Source organism: Leuresthes tenuis, unplaced genomic scaffold (genome assembly GCF_036924035.1).
Source record: "Leuresthes tenuis unplaced genomic scaffold, fLeuTen1.0.hap1 SCAF_17, whole genome shotgun sequence".
NCBI classification, from domain to species: domain Eukaryota; kingdom Metazoa; phylum Chordata; class Actinopteri; order Atheriniformes; family Atherinopsidae; genus Leuresthes; species Leuresthes tenuis.
In genome coordinates, this window is record NW_027325371.1 from 32,255,304 (window position 1) to 32,279,766 (window position 24,463).

At 38.3% G+C, this 24,463-nt stretch overlaps 2 protein-coding genes across 4 annotated transcripts in view; one reads left to right on the top strand and one right to left on the bottom strand.

Annotated features, from left to right (window-relative positions):
• septin12 (septin 12) overlaps positions 1 to 5,138 on the top strand; it is a 66,686-nt gene extending 61,548 nt beyond the window's left edge. For all 3 annotated transcript variants that reach the window (XM_072369778.1, XM_072369779.1, XM_072369780.1), the window contains 2 exons: positions 509 to 560; positions 4,042 to 5,138. In XM_072369778.1, the coding sequence (XP_072225879.1) occupies positions 509 to 560; positions 4,042 to 4,204 (215 nt within the window). In that variant the 3' untranslated portion in view covers positions 4,205 to 5,138. The remainder of the gene's footprint in view (positions 1 to 508; positions 561 to 4,041) is intronic.
• A 4,152-nt stretch (positions 5,139 to 9,290) lies between these two features.
• fbxl16 (F-box and leucine-rich repeat protein 16) overlaps positions 9,291 to 24,463 on the bottom strand; it is a 29,739-nt gene continuing 14,566 nt past the window's right edge. The window contains exons 2-7 of the mRNA XM_072369781.1: positions 22,277 to 22,991; positions 19,144 to 19,386; positions 18,638 to 18,903; positions 15,724 to 15,808; positions 14,479 to 14,542; positions 9,291 to 13,227 (exon numbers count right to left, since the gene is read on the bottom strand). Coding sequence (XP_072225882.1) covers positions 13,079 to 13,227; positions 14,479 to 14,542; positions 15,724 to 15,808; positions 18,638 to 18,903; positions 19,144 to 19,386; positions 22,277 to 22,984 — 1,515 coding nt within the window. The 5' untranslated portion in view covers positions 22,985 to 22,991 and the 3' untranslated portion in view covers positions 9,291 to 13,078. The remainder of the gene's footprint in view (positions 13,228 to 14,478; positions 14,543 to 15,723; positions 15,809 to 18,637; positions 18,904 to 19,143; positions 19,387 to 22,276; positions 22,992 to 24,463) is intronic.

Below are 24,463 nucleotides of genomic sequence, written 5' to 3' on the forward strand. Positions count from 1 at the left end.
CTCGTTTGCAGTATTTTTTTCATTTATTTAGATTCTGAGTCATTCAGGTCATGGTAATCTGGTTCTAGTTCCTAATTTGCACCCACCCATTCTGATGTCAAACTAATTTAAAATGCGAAGTACAGAAGTATTTTGTACCCACATTTTAAAATGAAGCTTTTTGTATTTCATGAGCTGAGATTGGTCATTCACACCACGCAGCGTGATTTCCACCACAGTCGCGGGTGCCCTTTTGTGCAGCTTTACAAGCTTCACTGCTACAACATAATTTTACAGCTGGAAGGAACCAAGAGGCCTAAACAGAGAGGGGAATCTGTGTGGCTGACTTCAAAATGAATATAAATATAAAGGAAAATGTATTTACTGTTTTATTTGTGCATTTCCCTTTAGATTAGAATTTGTGTTTGTGTTCAGCCTTTATGTGACTCTTAAGTTGAATGGACACTTCCATGTAAAGGACAGGTTTTTTTTCCAAACCCAAATCTAAATGACATTTCTTTTTCCGCAGTTGAAAATGTGGCACACTGTGAGTTTGCCAGCCTGAGAGATCTACTCATCAGGTGAGTTTTCAATTCAATTCAATTCAATTCAAATGTATTTATATAGTACATTAAAACAATCTCAGCTTACCAAAGTGCCTCACAATAGCAACTGCATCACAGATTAAGAAAGTCACCGATAAAATAGCAATAAGAAATATAGCTGCAAGCAGCGATGTCTAGCAGAACAGCAGGTAAGCCTGCAGCTGCTCAGGAAGGCTTCATGAGTCCACACACCAAGTTTGGTGTTTGAAATGAACTCGTCTTCATCCAGGGATTCCAACGGTACTTCATTAGTCCAATTTGAATCAACGGCTCCAAAGTTATGAGCAAAATGCAGTTTTTGTACTTATAGCGCCCCCTCTGGGTGGACGTTCCCCAGACTTCTTGGGCCTTCGCTGCTAGACCCCTAATAATAAGAAAAGCTACTAAAACAATAGGGTTCTGCAGCTTTGCTGCTAGACCCCTAATAATAGGAAAAACAGCTAAAACAATAGGTGTCTGCAGCTACGCTGCTAGACCCCTAATAACTATCACAGATAAAATAGTCACAAATAAAATTAATAATGAAATTAGCAATGATATAACAATCAAAGTAGCAAGCCAAAGGCGAACTCCATTTCAGCTAGTGTTGACAGCCAGGGAAAAGAGATGCATTTTCAGTCTGGATTTGAACTGACCTAAAGACTAAGAGGACCTGACAGACAAAGGGAGGCTGTTCCACAGTCTGGGTGCTGCCACAGAGAAGGCTCTATCACCTCTGGTCTTTAGCCTGGCTTTGGGAACAGCTAACAGGAGCTGGTCGGCTGACCTCAGGGCTTTGGGTGGAGTGTAAGGCTGCAACAGCTCACTCAAATAAGACAGGCCCATAGAGTTTAAACACTTAAAAACAATCAATGAAACCTTAAATTTCACCCGAAAGCCGACAGGGAGCCAGTGAAGGATGCACAAGACAGTCCTGGCGGGCTGCAGTGTTTTGGACGCTCTGTAGACGCTGCAGGGAACCAACCCCGGTCCAACCCTATATACAAAGAAGTACATTAATCCAAACGCAATGTTATTAATGCGTGGATTGCTCTTTCAAAGTCAGCCTGAGGAAGATAAGATTTAATCTTTGCAAGAGTCCTCAGCTGGAAAAAGCCGGCCTTGATGACAGCGCTGATGTGCTTATCAAATTTAAACAGAGGGTCAACCATCACACCCAGAGTTTTTACTAAAGGATGGCAGTAGGAGGACAGAGGATCAATCACACTGTCATGTCCATGCAGGGGATTACTTTGTCCGAACACCGGAATCTCAGTTTTATCTTTATTTAGGTTCAAAAAGTTCAATCTCAACCATGCCTCCCTACGACGATCCTGCAGCATTTTTACTGCGGACTGGCTGTCGTTGGTGGTTACAAGCAGATACATTTGAAGGTTGTCTGCAAAGCAGTGAAAATGACTTTGTGCCTTTTAGAAATGGAACCCAGGAGAAGCATGTACAGGGCAAAAAGAACAGGCACTAGTTTAACTATGCTGCTATGGTTTGTTCGTATAACAGTTGAACTGTAGACTGCTGATGTAGTTTCTCAGTCATCCATGTCATTTTAATCCCTAATAGCTTGAATATGGATAACCAAACTTCCTTTTTCTTATTCAAGCCCTTATTTAAGCTCTTGGATGGCTTGGATGAATAGAAGTATAGTAATTTCAGAGGTATTTATTTGTGACTAACAGTGGCTGAAGGCTGGCTCATGCTGCTTTTGAGAGTTTATGCCCCCTACTGTAAACTATGTACTATGAAAATCTAAATTAGAGAAATTTAATTCACCTTATATGCAATTCTTTTTATCTATACAATGTAAAACTAAGTTAAGGTGTTTCTAGACACACATACACATTTTACAGTTTGCCTTTTCTCAAAGTGGAAGTATATACAGTAACCGCTTTCCATTTTGATGTTTAAAAGTTATGTTTCGAGTTAGGGACCTGTCCCCTTGAGGTTAAAAAAATTATAATATACCATAAATGTGTCGATGCTCTGCCCACCCATCAAATTGGGCAGTAGAAGAAAGACATACATCTTTCATCTACAGTTTCCTGCTACTTTATATAGCTTTATATAGCTTGTTAAATCTTCATTTGTAAGTCGCTTTGGATAAAAGCGTCTGCTAAATACAGAAACATAAACATACTTTGTGGTGATTTAGGCTGAATTATCTTTGGATAATATCCCTCTCATGACGAGAGGGATATTATTGTAACTATGTGAATTATTACGTTTTCATAAAACTATCATTCATGTCCCTTGAAAACTATCCTGTGATGCTCACATCAAAAGTCAAAAGTTTGATTGATGTGATTTTATATATATATATATCTATATATATAGATATAGATACATATATGCTCCTACTTTCTGCCCACTTTCTTGTCTCTCTCCCACTGCTGTAGAAAGCCAAATAATCAATAGATAAAAAGGTAAGCACTTTTCCAGTTCTGAGAGGCACTCTTATGTTCCATCCGTTCTGAATAGGTAATCTGCTTAAACCCAACCTCAGCTTCCATGTCGGGGCAGACACCGGTATTTGGTGCCAGGAGTTAGCTAAACAGGTACCTTATTTACCTGAACCTTTTTTGGGGCCCAGAAAGTTGTTGGACACAGATCAGGGAAGCGCTGACATTTGGCAAAAGGTCATGAGGCAAGACCTTTTGCCCCATTTTTAAGTGTGTCCACCTAAACGGAGACCGTGTTGACTATAAGCAGTTAGGACATCATAATTGTGAAGGCTGGAAAACAGATCACACATTTTGAAATGGACATAAGATAATCTGAACATTAGTCCTATTAATTTATTTATTTAACCTTCATTTTACCCTATAGTTGAGGCCTCATCAAGTGATAGCTAATTTCCTAGCTTTATAATCACCAAATGATTGCCTGTTTTTTTTACAACTGTGCTCTGTGCTACAAGTGTAACAAAGCATGAAAAAAGGTCCAGGCACAAGATTCTCTTTAATTACCTTTGAGTGTCTTAAAATTGCAAACAGAGCTGTTTCAGATCTTATTATGTCATCTTCTTTGTGGCAAGGACAGAGAGTGACTGTCACCTGGAAAAAGGAAGTTTTTTAAAGGATTTAGCTCTGTTCTTAGTTGTTTGTTCTTAGATCTATTCAGAACTAACTTTCATAGATTATAACTCCTAGAATTAAAACAATCTTACTGATAGAAAAAACCCTGCTTTGCACAAGTGTTTGATTTTGGCAAAAAAAAAGCTTAACTGAGAGTTGCTTTGGGTTTGGAGTTTGGTTTGGTTTGGAGTATTCCCTGTATATTAAAACTGAGTGTTGAGGGTACTTTGAGAAGAATTAGTCAGTGAGGGGTTTACTGTAACTATGGTTTTTCTACGACTTGAATAGAGGTTATGTCAGCGTTCATTCACAGGAAGCCAAGCACTTTTTAAACTTTTAAACTCAGGACGATCTGATCTGTGAATCATTCTCTTTGGCTCTTTACAAAGGTCTCACCTGCAGGACCTGAAAGACGTGACACACAACATCCACTACGAGACCTACCGTGTGCGACGACTCAACGAGAGCAACATGAACTTCAGTGAACTGGTTCTATCCACCTGGCCACTGGAGAATGGAACTGACAAATGCGAAACAGAGAGCCACCTCTGATCTCTCCATCATACCCTCCTTCATTCCCACAGGAGTGCTAATGCAGATCATCCAGTCACAATGAGATATGGGGAAAAGAGAGAAAACATCTTTCTTTTTTAATATTGGGACCAAGTAGTGGATTGCTTTGTCAATGAGTCATTTTTTCACAAGGTGAAAGAAATGTATTGGAAACTGATGTATTTGAATGCGAATTCATCCATATTTTCAAGAAGGATGGTGATAAGTAGAAGTTGTAGGTGCGGGCATCGTGTGAGGGAACGTAACCCAAATCCAGCAGTCCTGTGTAGATGTATGTTGACAGCCCAGACCTTTTCACCCAAGATCACTGCTGGCTGTCACTAAAGCTCAAATTGCTGTATCACAGCATCTCCTGCAGCCAGGATACAAAGTCTGGTGGAAAAACTGAAAATGAAATAACCGAGGCTATAGATAAATGCCCATCTTTATCTGTCATATATCAATTTGGTGACAACATACTTATGATATACTCCCTGCCTCTGCTGGGCCAAGTGCTTGACTGTTTATTATGGCTCTGTGTCTGTAATCTGTCTGAGTTTCAAATCTAAAAATTCCTAAACCTTTTAAGAATAAGTCATCCATACTGTTTTGTCTATTGTGGATGATGAGCAGATTGGTTTTGGTTTGCATTTTGAAAAAGATGGCTGCCATCATAATTTTAATCAAAATTTATGGAAGATATAACTGACTGTAGGTATAAACTTAACGATTTAAATGTAGGATTTTGGAGGACATTCTATGTTGTTTGCTGCGTTTTTGCATTTATTAGTCTCTTTTTTATTCTGGACTCCATGTCCACACTGGATGGAACTGAAAACTGTTGATGTATTCAGATTGTTTGGCCTACAAACAGTGTTTATGATTCTTTTTCAAAGCTTAAAGTCCACATTAAAGTGCCAAAACAACAGAAAAATGTGTACACTTTTAAATTTGTTTTCTCTTACTTTGAAGAGTAACTATACATCGAAATGTTTTTGAATAATTTAAGTCAGTCTATATGTCTGTGCATTTCCTGAGAGAATGGTTTTGGTAGGTCAAGTATGTGGGAGTATGAAAAAAGAACAACACATGAAAGGAGTTGACTACAAGATATATAAATAAGGAAACAAACCTTCAAATCCATAAGACTACAATCAAGGGTTCCAATGACAAGTACCAGTTGTCGCAAATACACATATGTTAACTTTCTCTATTTTACAGGCATAAGTTGTGTATTTGGGACTTATTTCACAATGCACCAGACCTACACTCAGAATTGTATTTGAATCCTGTGTAATCTCCTCAGGCAGTTGGAGCACTTGTTGCTGCGCTACTTGACATGCTGCCAAGCTTTCTGTTTAAAAGCAGTGACAGGAGGAAATTGTCTCATTTTAACCTTTGACATCACAGTTCTGTTGTTATCTTTGCTGCTCAAGTATGTGGTGTCATCATACCAAGACTTAAGTTATCTAACGCCTAAGGAAAAAAGGTTTCTGGTTGCCCCTGAGTCAGAAAAGGGAATTTCGAAGGATCTCCAAATTATATTTAAAATAACAAAAAAGTTTAAGAAAATATGCAAATGCTGTAGACTTCAAGGACTGGCATCTCCAGCAAATCCAACCAAAAGCATCTCACTAATGCAAAGCAACGTCTCGAAGAATCTCACATTTAAACACAGCACTTGCAGATAATTGCAAAGTTTGTGGCTGAAACTGTTGGTGTTAAAGTCTGTGCATCTACAATCAGTCTGTAATGAAATAGGGCAATTTACTTACACCACAAGTCTATGTAAAATACATTAATAATGGGGCAAAAAATAGCCCCAGTTAATTTTTGACATGCAATGCAATGACAGAATATAATAAACTTTCTCTTCAGTGTATAATAACAGGCACATTTTGTCTTTATTTTCCAGATTTTGTGAGAACAACCTGAAACCAATGTGTTATAAATCTCCATTTGTATTACGATTGGAACATACTGAATTAAGCAATACTTTATTAATTCCAGAAAGGGAAATTAATTTGCAACATAAAGAATCAGTAACAGTTGTTATTATGTATTCTAGCAACAATGAGACTCAAAATTATTTTCAGAAGCACCATATTGGCTCAGCAGAAAAGCAAATTTACATTTTCTGTCCCTGTATTACCTTGTCAAAAAGATTTAAAATGGTACACAGAAAAGAAGGCACACTCGGGCACAAATATATACAACATTGGAGAATGAAAGAGGATTTGGGATGGGGAAGGGGGGAAGACATACATTAATTTGACTATTTACTCATATATTTATGCATTTCCAATGAGTACATCTCAGTATATCTAACTTCTTACATGCAATTGTACATCTTCTTGTGTGTGAGCATGTGTGTAATGTAACACTTTGAGTTGGACTTGGGGACGTTAGCCATGGTTACAAATATAAACTATATACCTATTTATACTTATTAATTATATTTTACTTATTCAAATATATTATTTGATAATAATTAGACTATATAGTAATTAACCTATCAACACCCCATCTCCTGCATGGTAGTTGAAAGTTCCTCTATAACAAAAATAAATTATTAACAATAATGAGCCCAGAGTTGCTGACAAATATAAAGAACAATTGATCTAACTCCAGCAAATTTAGGCTCAGAGTAATCTCTGAATAAACTAAAAAGCAAAGTCAAAGATACATTTTTAACTTAATTTGACTAGATTCAAAATATTCTGAAAGCTGATGGAGCTCAAACTGAGGACAGCTGCTATGGAAGAAATGATTTATTGGTGCCTTACAAACTGTCACTGGGTGGCAGCACAGTCTGAAGTGAACAGAAGTCTACACTGTCACACAAGCACACACAATTCTTGTGTACTCACCAGCTGTGTGTTGGGACAAAAGCTAATACATATACACAAGTGGAATCTTAATAAAAAAAAGGTTTTATTGTGTCTCCCAAGTCCCATTCAACTCTTTATTTGATATCACACATGAGTCTTAATTTCATCTGCAAAATTGACCGATAAGTGATCTTTTATCACACTCCAGCTGTCACTTTGACTGACACTGTCCAGTAGAGATTGAGCTGCCTCACACCTTTCAGTATAACTCCCTCCCATGAGATTCCTTTCAACAGCAACAGTTTGATCAAAAACAAAACTTTTGAACTCGCATTGTAATCACAAATGTATTTTTTCATAGTTTTCAACAAAAAAAAACTTTTTTGTCTTCAGATGAGGTGCAGTATTTATACTTCATACTAGAGGACCTGTATCTGTTATCCTCACTCTAAGCTCCTATAGTAAATGGACTGTGCTTGTATAACGCTTTTCTAGTCTAGCTGACCACTCAAAGCGCTTCTAACACTACATGCCACATTCACCCACTCACACACACTCATACAGCACGTCTTAAGATACACATAACTACGTGCTTTCTAACCATTCAACCATTCATACACCGATGGATACTTCGTTAGGCAACAGGGGGTTCAGTGTCTTGCCCAAGGACGCTTCGACATGTAGCCCAGGGAAGCCGGAGTCAAACCACTGACCTTCAGATTGTGACAGTCACTCTCTGTCCGATTGACTGCTCTTCCTCCTGAGCTACACCCTCCTTTGTCCTTGCTTCACATCTCCACATAGAGGATTCGTGTTGAAGAGGGAAAGATTTTGTTTAATTATCCACAGCCATGCATATTATAAAGTAACTGTGATGGTTATCACACATTTCATTCCCTCAGGGCTATATATCTTACAGTGGAAGCTCCCTCCATGTTGTTTTTGTATTTTTCTGAGAGCCTATATTATGCACATTTGTAGGTTCATATTGGTATTTCTGGCATCTACTACGTTGAGAAGCTTACATGTTCAAAAAACATATCTGTCACACTTTACCTCTCCACAATGAAAGCTCAGTTTGACTTTTTTTTCTTTAAGGCCTCCCTACCAAAGGTTGCTCTGATTAATCAGAAAATTGGTCCACAATGGTGAAGTCCATGCAGCTGCTTGATGTTTGTTTGTGGTCTGTCAAACTTCCTTCGAAACATGCACAATGTAAAGGTGTTTCATGGTAATGTCATTTAGGAGAAAAGCCTGAAATACAAACAAGATGTTTCACGCAGTTCAGGAGGAGTTTTTTTTTTTTTTGCTGTGGGTGACAATGAGTCACCTAACTTTGCAGATTTTTTACATGCACAAAAAGCCACCTAATACACATAGGATGAGGGAATCCCACCTTCCCCTCAAAAGCAATGTATGACCTTTAATCCTTTTGGTACAGTAAGTGCCAGATATTGAGAGGGTAATTATCCTTTTCCACTGAAATGTTTTTCATTTTCTGTGTTAACCAGTTTTTGTTCCAGTCTTGGATCAAGATTCCCTCCAACTGCTCTTTGTAGTAGAGAACCTGCTGCAATTCCTTCTCTTTATCCCTCCTTTAACGTTTAGAATGCTTTGCTCCACGTAGGTGGGTTCTCACAAGTGGACTGTGTATTTTCAGCAGAGGCTAGATTGCAGGATGATATATCCTTGTTTGAGTAAGTTTTTGATAGACTCATAAGCCGTTACACTGAAACACTGATGTCTAGAAGTGCAATTCTTCATTCTGTTCACAAAGTGTTGACACCCGACCAAGCTAATGAGATTGAAAGCTTAATCTTTTATTCTTCAAACCACATGTTAACCAAATCTGCCTGTGGCATATGACAACAGAAATGTTGCTGAAAGGTTAACTAATACTTGGGGACATATTTATTTATTTAGTGTAGTCTGAATATGTCAAACAGCAATGCATGGTAATCCTGCCTCACTTACTAACTGAAAATAGGGCTAAAGAACATATTCATGATCCTATAGGCATCCAGGATTTTAAGAAAAATAAAAAGATGGACTGAGTGCGGTGTCTTTTTTCCAAACTTTGTCTGAAGGAACACTTACTGTCTCAGACTTTGAATACACCTGAGCTAGAAGATCTCTACTGCCACCCACTGGCTTTCAGTGAAAGAGTCGTCTTTAATCAGTGTAAGTCAAGCTCAGGCATCAATAGCTAAACACAAGGATGGACAAAGAGCACACAAATTCTGTCAATTTCAACATTGTCAGTAAACTGTCAGTATTTATTTTACTGCTTACTTAAAGTTGTGCTGTACAGGGGTCGTAACAAAATGGTGACAGATGTAGACCAAAGACTGCAGACAGTAATATAAATTATTTGTCTTAGAAAATGACCTTGGATGATGTACCTTAGAAAGGCTAGTTGTTTGTAGCTGAGGAATGACTGTGCATGAGGGTTTATGATATGTAAACTTACAAGTGGAAGCTCATCAAAAGCAAAAATACTGAAAGCAAAACACATTTGTGTTATCAAATTGAGAGTCTGGGTTTGGGAGCGCAGCACCAAGGCCATTGCTGCAAAATAAGTTTTGAAATGTATGTTTTGGAGTCACTGAACTAGGAATGCAAAAGATTGACTAATTTCATAACTCAGTCCAGTGATGTGGTAAAAATGGCTTGATTTTTTTCACACGAAAGTTTGGCAACCTGATTTGACACTGAATGAAATAGTTCAATTAGACTGGAAATAAAATCGAAAAAAGTTTACTCAGTCCAAGTAAATGTCTTTTTTGTTTGTTTGCAACTTTCATCTTCAATTTTTACAAACCATTCTTTATAGAATTTGATCAGCAATAGACAATTAATGTTAAGCCAACAGGACGTTCACAAACTAAAAGCGAGCACATTTTTTGTGACACGTCTGGCACAATCCATGTGGAATTAGCTGCACATAACAATGAGCGTCTGTAAGTACTGTATCCAGGTTTTGGACTTCTTTATTTAGCAAGGTGAATTTAGCAAAATAAACAAATTCCATTTGACTTAATGATTAGATTAATAGTAAAAATAACACAGGACCCTAACTGCCATTGTCTTGTATGAATTATGCTGCCATAACATTCAATAAACTATCTTAGCTCTCCAAAACCATAGTGGGCAGAGAGCTTGTGCTGAAGCCAGCTTGCTGGATCATGCTCACATCTTATTCATATTTGTTTAAGTTCAATAGTTTTGTCAGTAATAAGCTTCCACAGAATTCTCAGAGATCTTGCCCCTTTTCAAACTACTAGACAGTGTAAACATTGCTTAGCCATGACAGAGGTTGATTTCAGATGTCATATGCTTTTATGTATGTGACACTCTGTATTTTGCTGCCACATTCAGGACAATGACAGTAAATATAACACCTCTGAGTGTTGTCTTATTCTTAAGGGACCAAACAGCAATACAAAGTGGACACAGACTTGCACAGAGGAAAATATACTTTTGTGTATTATGAAGGTTCAAAAACTTGAATTCACTGTTAATGATGTTAACGGTCGCACGTGTATTATTTTACTGAGGGGCCTGAAATGTCAAAACATGGATGATAAAAAAAACAGCAGTCAATGAATGAGCTTATTTAAGTTCCAAATTCCAAAACTAAAACAAAAATGCTGATGAATGTCTCTTCAATAAATAAATTCTGCAAACAAGACACAAATTAATTTAAATAAATAAATACAAGAATAAATAAATATACTTCTGTACACCGAAGAGATGCTGAACAACATCTAAAATGAGCCAATCTGAAACAAAAACACAGACCAAGTAAAAACATGCATGGTCTGCTTTGTCCATACGTTACTCAGTCCATCTCACTGTAGTCAGCAATCAGCTAGAGGCAACCGGACACATTTTATGTGCTGCTGCGGATGCGTTTGGCACAACCTAATACTGGCTGACACTGATCCAGTTGGCAGTCAGCACATCTGAAGATGCACAAGGCAGAAAGCAGGACAGTGGCTCACCGCTGAGCTCACCCATTTTGTGCAGAAAAAAGAAAAAGAAATACAACCACTGGCTTACAAGCTTGTTGGTTTATGGGAAATCTCACTATTTTGTCATTTTTACCTTGAGGCAGACTCTTTAGCAGAACAAAGACATGTTGAATGAGCATATCTTTTCTCCAGATGTTTAGGAGAATCTAAGGTTCAAATGTAGCATATTACCTCACTTTTAGTACTCACATTCAACTTTTTTGCTCAAACTGTTTATGCCTTTGATAATCTGTCTGCCCATATGTTCTTGTTGGGAGCTTACATAGCTCCCAGATCTCAGCTGTTAACTTCGCTGTTATCATCAATTGTTTTTTAGTTCAAAAGCCCAACCAAAACCAAGAAACTAAGTGTGTTTCTTATCAAAGACAAAGAAATGAAAAGTTCCGAAAATGTGTTGCTTGTAAGTCTCGCACAAACTAATTCTCAAATCAATTTCCAACATGACTTCAAACAAAAGCTTTCTAAATTGCTCTGATGGTGGGTTAGTAGATAATATGTAAAACTGTTTTTTAATTAGAATTTCCATATTTCCATATTAACTCTTACAGTGGACACTGTAAGAGTTGCTCTTATATTAAATACTGAAATCTCTCAGCCTTTATTTTTACCTTTGAAGAAATCTTGCTTTGCAAATTGCATCACACATTGCATTAGCAGCTTCTGGGCCACACAAGTTCAAATGCACTAAAAATCACAAAACATCATGTGAAATGAAAAGTTCCAAAACTCCCCACAAGTTTGGACAAAAGTTCCTCAACCAACAGAACCTCTCTGCTAAGTAAAGGTATTTATTTACTATCCAGATATATCAAGATGTAAGACAGTCTAATAGATTTGTTTGTAATTAATGTGACATGTGACTCTGTTCTAGTCATCATATGACAGAACAGCAGCTTATGTAAAAAGACACTCTCGCACTTGAATGCTCTCTGCTTTCCATTTGATTGACTACTTGATCAAGTTGCACCTGTTGTCTCAACAACCCCTTTCCACATGTCACCATCTACTACACATTCCACACCACTTCTGCAAATCAAATATGTGTACAAAAACTGAAAAACCCCACAAACTGAAACAATAATCAAACAAGTCAATCAAGCGTGCAACTTCCCAAAAAAGCCAATGTAAACAGTTGTTTTTCAAATGTTTTCTTCATCTTTTATCTTTTTTCATTTCTGATAAGACACAGAAATGAGAAAAGTTGGTGGCATCTTGGAGAAAAGATGAGAAACTGTGAGTCCATGACACATACTTCACACACATTTGGAGAGAGAAAAAGAGAGGGGATGTTCCATCCCTGTCTTTCATCTCCTGAACCGCATCTTAAACATTATTAGATCTGTCCATCTGACTCCTGACATGTGGTGTCTTCCTCTAAATTATATAAAAAAAAAAGCTTTTCATACCTTCTGAGAAAAAGAGTGAAACAGCAGTTATATTACAGAGAGTGATGGAAGTCAGTCAGAAGTGTCAGTACTCATGGATTTGTTTCACTTACCACATACAGTATATTTGTGAGTGTGTTTACAGTGTATGAGAGCATGTGTGAGTTCCAACTGCTAAAATACAAAAGTCGTCATATTTCCTGTTCCTGCTGCATCTGGATCCGCATGCCTTTCCCTTCAGTATCCTCTCAGTTAAAAAATACATCAAAGTCTTTAGAGATGCTCTCTTCTATAAGCAAAAGCCTTTTGACTGTGAAAAAGAAACTTGCTGTCAGACAAGACGTCACATCAAGCTCTTCACTCCAGCACCTTCTTAAATGAAGCTCCAATGCCATCCCATTATCCTCTGGGTCTGGCACGTACCATCATCTGCCTTCCTGCCTCTCTGTCTACCTGTGGGTTAGTCTGTTCAGTTGGGTGTGGAGGAAGACGGGCAGGGTATGGGGTCAGGTAAAGGGGATTGGTGGAGGAACAGTTCAGTATCCTGGGTACAATTTAAGAAAAGAGTGAGGCGGGAACAGGAGGAGGAAGGTTGAAATATAATGGTCTGAGGGCTGGGTGGTCTTATTCAATGACCATGCAGTGGGGCAGGTGCTGAGAGTAGTATTTGAAGAGCTCAGCAGTGGCTCCAGGACAGTTGGTCAGCTCCAACTCCTCAAGCTCATGCAGCTGGATGAGGCCCGACAAACCAGTGGTGGTCAGCAGAGGGCACCCTGGAGGCACAGTAGCAGAGTAGGAGAACAATATTGAGCTTGTAGGCTCAGTGAAGAAAGGTGCTGACTCAGCCAAAGGAGCGTGAAGCGTGTTATTAGTGTATTTGCTACAATTAACATTCTTTCTTATGATCTATTAGCCTGAAAATTATGCTCTAACCAATAAACTATATACTAAATTGACCGATTACTCTTTGCTAAATAAAAAAATAATCAAACATCACACCCACAACATCATAATAAGCTTGCTTTGTCACTACATACGTAAAGTAAATATAAGCTAAACAAAGAGAGCTGCTTTAAAAGAATTAAAGTTATGTTACGTTTTTCCTTTTTTTTTTTTAAAGATGCAGATCATACTCTTGTTGATTTAGTGTTTTTCTTTCTGTGAGACAAAATGATCACATGACCCAGCAGCTAAATTTTTTCTGAAAAATGCTTAAATCTCCATGAGTAGCGTTTCTAATGAAAGGCCTTTAAAATGGGTATAATTAGCCTCATATGACACAACAATGACAATTAATAGCTATTCTTATCTGTATTACCATTTTCAAAATACAGTCACAAAGAGCTTCAGACAAATAAAGACAACAGAAGAAAATAAAATGACAATATGATAATGGCCATTTACACATAACAAAAAAGTAAGACGAGGCAACATAGTTCTGAAAATAAAGATGAATTGAACCGTAGACAAATAATCTTTCCGGATAAACACCTTTTATTCTTATAGTTCAACAAGATGCCTCTTCAAGGCTCCAGGGCAGAGAACAAAGGTGTGTGAGTTACATGGACACAATCACTTAATTCAGCTGGTTGAACTGTTGTAAGCAAAGGTGCCACAATGATACAAAAACACTGTATGAATAAAACAATGCCAAGTGGATATTTGTATTCAGTGACCACTATCATTATTCATACAAAGAACCTACTTAATTCGAGATGGTTGCATACTGCCCCATTCTATTTGCAATGACATCTTTGTATTTGAGGCCTTTGATGAATGTGTGAACACACTTAATGAGCTCTGGTGAATCACAATAATGTGAATCTGAATTCATGTTGTTTTTAATTGCATGTCTTACTTATCATGTTGTACAGGGAGGGAATCAAATATCTTAACAATCTAAAGCTCAGCGTTGGTATATTTCAAACCTGTGACTTCTTGTTATTGCAAAGCAGTCATGATGGGTCACATTTAAAAAGTGGTAGAAACTTTTGTGTGGGGAAAAAAACAGGGATAAATCATACCTGCAAGCGACAGTAGACGAAGACTTCTCATTCCAAATAAATGCTGCAGTCCAAAATCTTGCACCTGCAATCATACATGTACACACATACACATGCAAGTTTTACAACCGAAGCCCACTCTTTAGGAAATCATACTCATTGAGTCTGTGTCATTGGGAAGTAAAGGAGCACTGTGTGTATCAAACCGAAGTAAATTAATCACTAACTCATTAAAGTTGATGCTGTTATAAAATGAAAACATTTGAGGTGTCTTTTTATAGTAGGAGAGAAATTAAAGTTTGAGTCAGAGTGCAGCAAACGTTGTGAAACAAAACTAAGATACTAAGCTAACATATGGTATTGAGGATATGATGAGGATAGTTTTACTGGTTGGTGCAAAACAGTATTAAACTGAACAAACTACAGGCACCAAAACTGCCATCAACTTTTTGGTTTTGGGGTTTAGAAACATAGCTACCTCTTAGGTTTGCTGCATACTACAAAGAGTACATGACCGAGAACTCCTGTTTGTGATAAACTTCTTTGAAAGCATGGGGTGATTTGTCTATTAACTGTACATAGAGAATTAAGAGCGACATTGTAATGTCACAATGTGTAGTTGTGGTCCCCAATTACAACAAGCATCATTCATGAGCTTTCACCCATTAGCTCAAGTTAACAGATGTATCAAATTATTTAGGAAAGCCTTGGCGAAAATACAGCTGTGGGGCTTCAGGAAGCCATCTTTGTTCCTGACGGAAATGTTGCCTTTCAATTATTATCTACAACTAGAAGCAGCACCACATCTCACTAAATCAATACCTTTATTGCTGGTCAGTAAAAATTTGAACATAACTGAAAAGAAATTGCCAAGTTTGGAAATTTTACAATATCTTTAAATCAGAATGTAACACTTTTCCTGCCATCACATGTATAATGGCAGGCAAAGTAGTTCCGATTATGTTCGAAATCATTTTCTGTTTTTCAAACATTGTATTTTGAAGTGATTATTTCTTTTTCCTTTTTTTCCCTCTACTCTAATAATATTTATTGTTTCACTGTCTGCGCCCTTTGGTCTGTAGAAACCAATTTTTCTTCCTCTGTATACTATCCGTGTGTAAGAATGACAATAAATTTAAGTTGAGCTGAGCTGAGAGGGTACCAAGAAAAGAAAGAAAAGAAAATGGTCAAAAGAAAATTAAATGTGAGATGTTTTGCAAGTTGGAAAACCCTCATCATATGTTTATTACATTTAGTGTATTTTACCTGACAGCACCAGCGCAAATAAAGGCTTCTTAGTGATGACATAGTTGACAGGTAGCCCAGTCCTGTGTCTGTGATCCGCACACACCTGCAAGTAGACAGAATGCGCAACATTACACCAAAGTAAATCATGTGCTTTCCCTTGATGAAATTAGGGACACTGGTTGACATAAAATACTCACAAACTTTCCTTACATCCTGCTGCTTATAAAATACAGCATCGATTTGCAAAGTTGTTAACTCAAATCAAATTCCTGACTATAGCACCACTTAACAAAAGTATTGTATGAATGGAAATAGTTATGTATTCCATTTTTGACACTGGAGCAACTCAATATGTAGTCAAAAGAACTCTACAAGTACACACATGGATGCTTGAATAATTGGGTTTTCTGAGGAGAGAAACTCATCCTGATGTAGGGGTAATGGTGTCGGAAATCATTTCATGACAAGGATTATGTCCCTTAATATCATCTAAGCATGGTTGAAATTGGATGGTCATGAAGCAGGGTTAGTGGATAAACCAACCATCTTTGGGTATAACAAAGGTTTTTTTTAGGGTTTGGTTCACAGCTAACTTGCTAATCTGCCAATAAGATGTGAATAATGTCACACATATACATGAAATGTCTTTCCGTTTCAACTTACTGAATTGAAAACAGAGTTTCTAACAAATTATGTTATATTCTAAATGCACATACATTGTACTAGGAAAAGAGAAGCAGCCAAATCTTTGATGCATCAAGATGCACTAGTGAAAGATTCTGATTTGATTGACAAATCTCAAAAGTAAATGTTTTATTACCTGGTAATGAAGGTAATGAAGGCACGCAAAAATAGGAACTTGGAAAACTGAAACTGAAGGAGTCAATAGCACCCACAAGATGGCTTGGTGAGAAAAAAGACCAACACCCTCTCTAAAAAAAGCCTGTATGTGGCAGCACTTTGGCTTTTATGACAAACCAAAAATATTCTGGAAACATAACAAACAAGAGAAACCACATTAAATTTTCCCAGCAGGCAAAGGATCAAAAACACCTGGTTGTAGCTGCTGTCAACCAGAGGAGCATTCAGCGAGCAATGTCATATTAATCATCATCATAACAGGTAAGTTAAGGTTTGTGATATGTTGTCAACACACTTAAACTACAATGAAAGGCATATTGTTACTGTCAATATAGTGATCACTGAATAATTTTACTGTGTATTTTGCCAAGAACCACTTTCCTGAAGCTTCCCTAATGCATGAAAAATAAGCACCATGCCAAAACTCTAGATGCCTCATGGCTGCAGTGATGTGAGCTCTATTCTGTTAACATGGGAGCCAAAATGAAAATCATCACATTCTGCATGCTCACCCTCTGTGAAGACAGCATTATACCACCCAAGTGTTGCTTTAGTAGCATGCCTCTGATCATTGTCACGCTAAACAGAGAATCTCCTTCCCGGTCTCAACAACAGAGGTTTTCCTTAAGAGTGCGCTAGTATTTAGTGACATTCCTTACCAACATTCCCTCAAATTTTGACCAATTTCTCCAGCCCAACTTATGAAATACATGATGCTGCCACCACCATGCTTCATTGTGTGAATGGAAAGCTTGGGCTGATGACATGTGTTCCTCCGTTGCCAGGTGAATGTAATCTTATTTCATGGACCCTTTAAATCACAATTTTAAGATGTAACAAGCATTTTGACTGTAGCTTTAAATCTATGACTCTGCAATGCCATCCTACATTTGCTACAAAAAGACAAGTCTGCTGTTTTAAACTGAGCTCAGCAGAAATATAGTTTCCTTCATCACAGAGTTCTGCCACCATAGAGAACTCGAGAAACTGATGAGGATGATGATGAAGGTCATGATGATGATAATTTGATTGCATAAAAATAGGATTTAGTTTATGACACTTTTAACTGTGTTTTAAGATTTTTTTGACTCACACAGACTAGTACACTCTTCCACTCTTCTTCAAACACTTAACACACTGTACTCGCAGATGAATTTTAATCCAATACTTTGACATCTAATACTGTTACATTACACAGGACTCCTTAATAAACCGAGTGCCACCTGAGAACAAAAAACTCACCCTATGTATTTCTACATATTGTAATATCAAACACACTTCATACACTTTATAATTCAGTTTCAAGCCACATTCTGATTCACTATGAAATGACCATGACAAATAGAATTATTCAACCTACTGACCTACTTCACCAACTGACTGCCATAGAATACTAAACATCACAACTGATCCAATTACTGTGTGTATGTTAGATATGAATCCTTGTGTGTTAAGTACTAACTCCCAAATGATTGTTTCTGATTCAAGGCAACTTGATTTAAAGGTGAGATTTGGTACTTTAAATAGTATCCACCCAGCTGGGGCCTTTCTATGTGGAGTTTGCATGTTCTCCCCATGTATGCGTGGGTTCTCTCCGGGTACTCCAGCTTCCTCCCACCATCCAAAAACATGCATGTTAGATTAATTGATGACTCTAAATTGTCCGTAGGAGTGGGTGTGAGCGTGTGTGTGGTAATTTGTCTCGTTTGTCTCTGTGTGGCCCTGTGATGGACTGGCGACCTGTCCAGGGTGTACCCTGCCTCTCGCCCAATGACCGCTGGGATAGGCTCCAGCCCCCCCACGACCCAACCGACGGATTAAGCAGGTATAGAAAATGGATGAATGGATATGCTATCCATTATTTTATAACAAATTGAATCATCACAGTGTTCATATTCTAAAACATTTGTAAAGTTCTGTTATTTACTTATTACTGTTTCTACAAGTTACCCTCCAACTTTAATCAAATAATTCTGAAGACTACTTTGGCTTTTGACTCTTAATTGTTGACTTGAGCACAGATTCTAGGTCCTTTTATAAAGATGTATGGAGGATCACAAAGATCACTGACCTGTCCAGCACCAGTTCTTCCAGTTTATGTAGATCACAGGCAATGTACTCCAGAGCCATGTCAGTGATTCGAGGGCACCAGGACAAGTCCAGGCTGCGGAGCTTACGCAGGTTCTCAGCAACCAGCTCTACACCATCGTCAGTGATCTTGGAGCAGCCAGAGAGGCTCAGGGCAGTCAGGTTGGGAAGACTGTGAACCATGTTTACCACACCATGGTTGGTGATTTCCCAGCAGGAGTGAAGCCGTAAAGTGTGGGTGGTATAGCCCTGCAATTGGATTTTATTAATAAGTTTATGTAAGTGAATAATGGGAAATTTAAAGAAACTGTAGGCTGCTTGATGAAGCAGCAATAAGAGGATATTTTGCATGATATTTCGTTACTGAATTCATTCCAACTTCATAACAGGAAAAAAACAACAACAACAATAAAAACTAAATATAATGCCCAATGATGATGAATTCCATAGTGAATGAATGTGGATATATCTCTTGTTCTGACAACCTACCTGTTTGGCTGTAAAATAGGCCATGGCTGTGTCAGTGACGTGGTAGGCCTGAAGGCTCAACTCTGATAGATTGGGCAGGAGCTGTGAGATAGCAGCAATGGCGTCGTCTGCCACATTGATGCAGTCACTGACGCTGAGGGATGTTAGCCGGGCATTAAGACTGGACCACAGGCCAGCCTCTGTGAAGTCATTACAGCCTGACAGTTCAAGGTGCATCAGGCCTTGCATTTGCTCCAACATGACCTGCAAAATAACAGCCATTACACTTGAAATTCACATTATGATAAAACAGATCAGGAATTATGTACTTAACAAAAATCATAAGTAATGAAAAATCTAAACATTAGATCCCTTAAAGGAATCACATTCTCACAATCAGCTTGTCACACTGCTTTTCCAACAGACTTGAAGGATTCCCCACTTTGTGGTCTAGGCAATAAATTCATGCCTCACAAACATAACTATATTTTTTGCATCCTGTTTGACATTAGACAGAAAAATAAGAATAGAAAGAAATCCAATCCAGCCTTTGTTTTATTTTCCTTATTCGCTGTCTTCTTCTATCTGCTGTATTTGCAGCCTTTGGATCCTTAGTTGTAATGAAAGGTTTACAACTTGCAGTATGATCTTTGTTCTTTCGCTGTTCACGATTCTTGTGCTCACTGTAGATTTGTGATGATGTCACCATTCATTTTCTAAGTTCATCCTCATTGCTAAGTATTGTTGTATTAGCTCTAAACGAGTTTTCAATGAGTGAAATGTACTCTTACTTTAACACCTATCAGCCTGTTTTTATTGCTTTATTACAGAGTTTCCAGACTGATTTACCAAAGGTAGTTTCCAAGAAAATATGCTGCCCTTTTTCTTTTTCAAGAAGAAACAATTGTGCACTATGTCTACATTCCTTATGAAGTCATTTTATGTTGTTTTTTCACCCATGTGTACAACGTCTCCATGCTCTCTGTATCTATTTAATCTTTTTTCTCTTGTTGGACACATGCAGTGCATACTTTACTTTTATACACAAACAGTCGTTGGCTTGATCAACAAATTGTTTCACAGTGTGATAAATCCTGTCATTGGCATTTTCCCTCTCTTTTTATAACTTTTCTTTGGTTACATATTTGCAGCAAAGCCAGTTGGTTTGGTTTTCAAAATGAAAGGAGTAGGGTAACAAAATAAAATACTTTGTTAGGATTTGGTCAAACAACATGGCTTGACCTTAAATATGGAACTTAAATAACCTGAATGTCCTCATAAACCATCACTGTGTTGCATGCTGCCAGGCTTCTGTGGCTGAGGAGTATTCATCTTCATGTTAATGTTAATTTTCATTTTCATTCTAAAGACAGAAATTTAAACCAACTTTTCCAGGTAATTGTGCTGGATAAATACCTGATGTATCTATTTCCTGTGCTTTTTCGCTGTTTTTCCTACTCATCTGCACTTCTGCCACATTCAGTTCTCTGGTGTTTGTTTGTATGGACCTTCTGAAAGGAAGTGTTAAACTCTCTCCCCTTACATGTACAATCTATGCAAAAGATTCAGCTCTGACATTTTTCAGTTACAAGGAACAATATGACACAGTATGGCTTCCATGCATCTTTTTCCATTGCAGACACTATAACCTCTCTGTGGGTTGGATCAGGCATTTATCACTGTAGCATTTGTGAAGCAGTGGTGACACAGACAAGACATGTACGTTGTACCGCACCATGCAATGGAATAACTACAAAATCAAGTTACACCCATCAATATACTACTCGCTTCATCTTAAACATTGGAAAACATGTCTGCTAAGAAAACATCTTTTTGTGTAAGTCATCATGCAGACCAATGTATGTGCATATAAAGTAAATGTACATGAAATATAAATGTTTGAAAGTGTATATTCAGATACTGCTTTAACTAGATGGTCACAATTTGATCTAAAAGTCAGATTGACTATTCCTACAAAGTGAGATTTGTAGATTTGACTATAGCAATTTACGTTACTTCAGGTACAACATTGCTGAAGTAATAGAGAAAATACAAATAGATGCTAGAAGAATATAGGAAGAAAATGAAATGTGCATTTTGAAATAAATCAAGATAGGAATACTCTGTTCTGTGTATCCATCTATCATACTAAAACTAAGTTCTTTACCACTAAAGTAAAACTGAAACAAAATTGCAATGCACAAACTATCACCTCAAAACAGGAAAGTCCATATATAGATCATGCAGTCAACAATTCCAGCTTTCTCCATGGCAACCGACCCATCATCCCCAAATAGTAGCCTAGCCTAGCAGGTAAGGAGAACTTTTGAGACGCTTTCTACAAAACATTTTTTGCCATTAATTTCATTCTTAGTGATGAAATATAACAGTATGAAAGCAGAATTGAATTTAGAAAAATCTCAAACTTTTACACCTGTGTTCCCACAGTATATGTGTAAACACAGAAAAGACTAAATTGTTGTAATCCTTGTTCTTGCCTTTCCTCCTCTGTGTTCCTAAAGGTATCTAAGATTTTTGTGCTTTCATGTCCTGAACAGGAGCAATGGTTCACAAAAGCTGGTCTTCGAATAACAATGCATAGTCAACAATGAAGACCTGATCTGAAATTGCCATAACTTATTGATTTCAAGTGAAATTTTGCAGTAAATTTCCACACCAATTCCTAATTAGTTCAATTATACTGACCACTCTGCGGCTCTAATTGTGTTTTTATTTTTGAGTTGTCATCCCTTACTTACACTTTTTGAAACAATGTTTTGCTAGCATTTATGAAACACTGCCAGTCTGTGTGTAATATTAAGAGCCTACTGAAAACTGGTCTTGCCACCAGTATGTATTTACTGCGAGGTGTGAAGTATCAAATGTCACAGACAGGAACCAAAACACTGAATGAAAAGGTAAGCTGAACATAAATAGAAATGATGAATGAGTGAAAACAGAGTGATCTGTGGCATATGGGTAAACATGGACTGAGTATTAAGTTTCTATTAATAGCTAAACAAAAGATAGCACAATTAGTTACAATAAAAGAAATGGGTAATAATAGAGGTTATGATAAACACTGAATCTTCCTTCTGTAACAGGGAAAATTCTCACCCTGTAACCGTTGTCTTTGCAAAACACATGAACTTACCTCCAAACCAGCATCTGTGATGGTAGATCTCTTGAGGCTGACAGAGCGAACACCCTTCTTGGACAGCGGGTAGTTGTCAATGAATTCACAAATGTCAAGGTCTGACACCCCCACTAAGCAGAAAGACTGGAAACCACGCAGAGCAAAGGCCTGTAGGCTGACAAACTCCTTCTCGCCGTTAGGCAGTAGTGTATACAGCTCCTTGGCATGCAAGATAGGTGTAACACCCTCCCAGAACTTGGGCTGGTACAGTACCTTGCGCCATGTCTTGCATACCTGAGCCAGCACACATTTTTCAGCTGTGGTGAAGTACCAGAGTAGTCGATTGAGAAGCTTTTCATCCAGGACAAGCTGACGCTCCAGCAGTATGGGTTTGGGAAGGGTGAGAGGAGGAAGCTGACGAAGCGATGGCTTTAGGCTCACAAGAGGCATCCCTGGCTCCAGATCAGAGGCCAAAAGAGGGGCTGCAGTGTGAGGCTTGCCAGGGCCATCCAAATGGTGGTGGTGGTGGTAGGACAGAGAGGATGGTGGAGGAGGCAAGATGGAGGGTACTGAGGAGGACTGGCAAAGGCGGTTCTTAGCAGCAGGTGTCCCTTTGGTGATACTTGCGCTGCCCAGGCCGTTGGGCTGGCTGGGGGGCAACTTCACCAAACCGTTGCGGGTCACGCAGGGAGTCTTTAACTCACTGGGGCTGGACATGTTCAACATTGGGAACCTAGAGGAAGAAAGCAAATAGAAAGTCTACTTTCAATGTTATACACGGGAAACTTCTGTGTAATTTACCACAAATGCATTAAACTAAAGCATTTTGCTCTAAAACAATATCATTGTACAAATAACTACTGATAGATAACTACTAAACCCACAATTTCCCCGTCACACCTCTACAGTGTCACCCTGCACCTAAGCAATGGCTCTTTACACAGCCTCACTGACATCACCACCTATATGAGGATACACTGAGACCCCCTCTGTCTCCACCCTCCATCCTGTCTGTGTCCAGCAGTCAGGTGAAGAAGCAGCTAAAGAGACTGAACTGGAATAAGGCTGCAGATCCAGATGGTGTCAGCAGGTCCTGAAGGCCTACATGGAATCTATTTGGCATTCTACAGAAATTCAACCTTAGCCTGAGTCAGGAAAAAGTTCCAGTGTTTTGGTATTATTGGCTCACCTAAGTAAGCAAGTGAACACCTCTGAAGACCCAATATAGTTTTCTTATCATCTTAGTGTCTTAGTGCTGGAGATGAAGATGCCATTATCTACCTGCGTCTACAAGGCCACTCTTGTCTAGACAAAGCAGGTAGCATGGAAAGGATCTTTGATTTGTTCTTTGATTTCTCCAGAGCTTATAATACAATTCAGCCTGCACTATTATGCTGGAAGCCTCAGAAAATAGGAGTTGATGCCTCTGCAATCGTCTTGATCATTAACTACGTGACAAAGAGACCACAGTTTATGAGACCGAAAGATTGTTTATCAGAGTTTATCAGCAGCACAGGAGCCCCAAGGGCACTGCACTCTCATAATTTCTCTTTACAATGTACACAGCAGACTTTCATTACTATTCAGTGTTCTGTCATCCCCAGAAATACTCTGATGACTCTGCAGCTGCGGGATGTATAAATGATGGGCAAGGGACTGAGTATGAGGGTCAGATCTACCACTTTATGGCATGATGTTGAAACAATCAACTCATCCTGAATGTAAAATGAATAAACCAAACATTATTTCTATCCTGGGAGAAGAGGTAGAGCACTACAGATACACTGGTGTTCACCTGAACAAACGACTGAACTGGAATTGCAACATTGAGGCTGTCTACAAGAAAGGACATAGCAGACTCTACTTCTTGAGGAAGCTTAGGTCCTTTGAATGTTTCTATCAAGATGCCGCATATATTCTATAAACCTGTAGTGGAGAGTGCAATCTGCTATCTGTTGGGGCAGCAGCATCAAAGTCAGTTACTCAAAGAAACTGATAAAGAAAGTTGGCTCTGTGCTGGGGACTGATCTGGAGCCCCCAGAGCTAATTATGCATAGAGGAATGTGGCAAAAACACATAATGAACAATGTTGCACACCCTATAGTGTTCACATACCAAAGTGTGTCCAATAAGAGGCTTATTTAGCTCTGCTGCATCAAAAACAGCACCTTATGTCAGTCCTACCCACAGCAATAACTCTACATT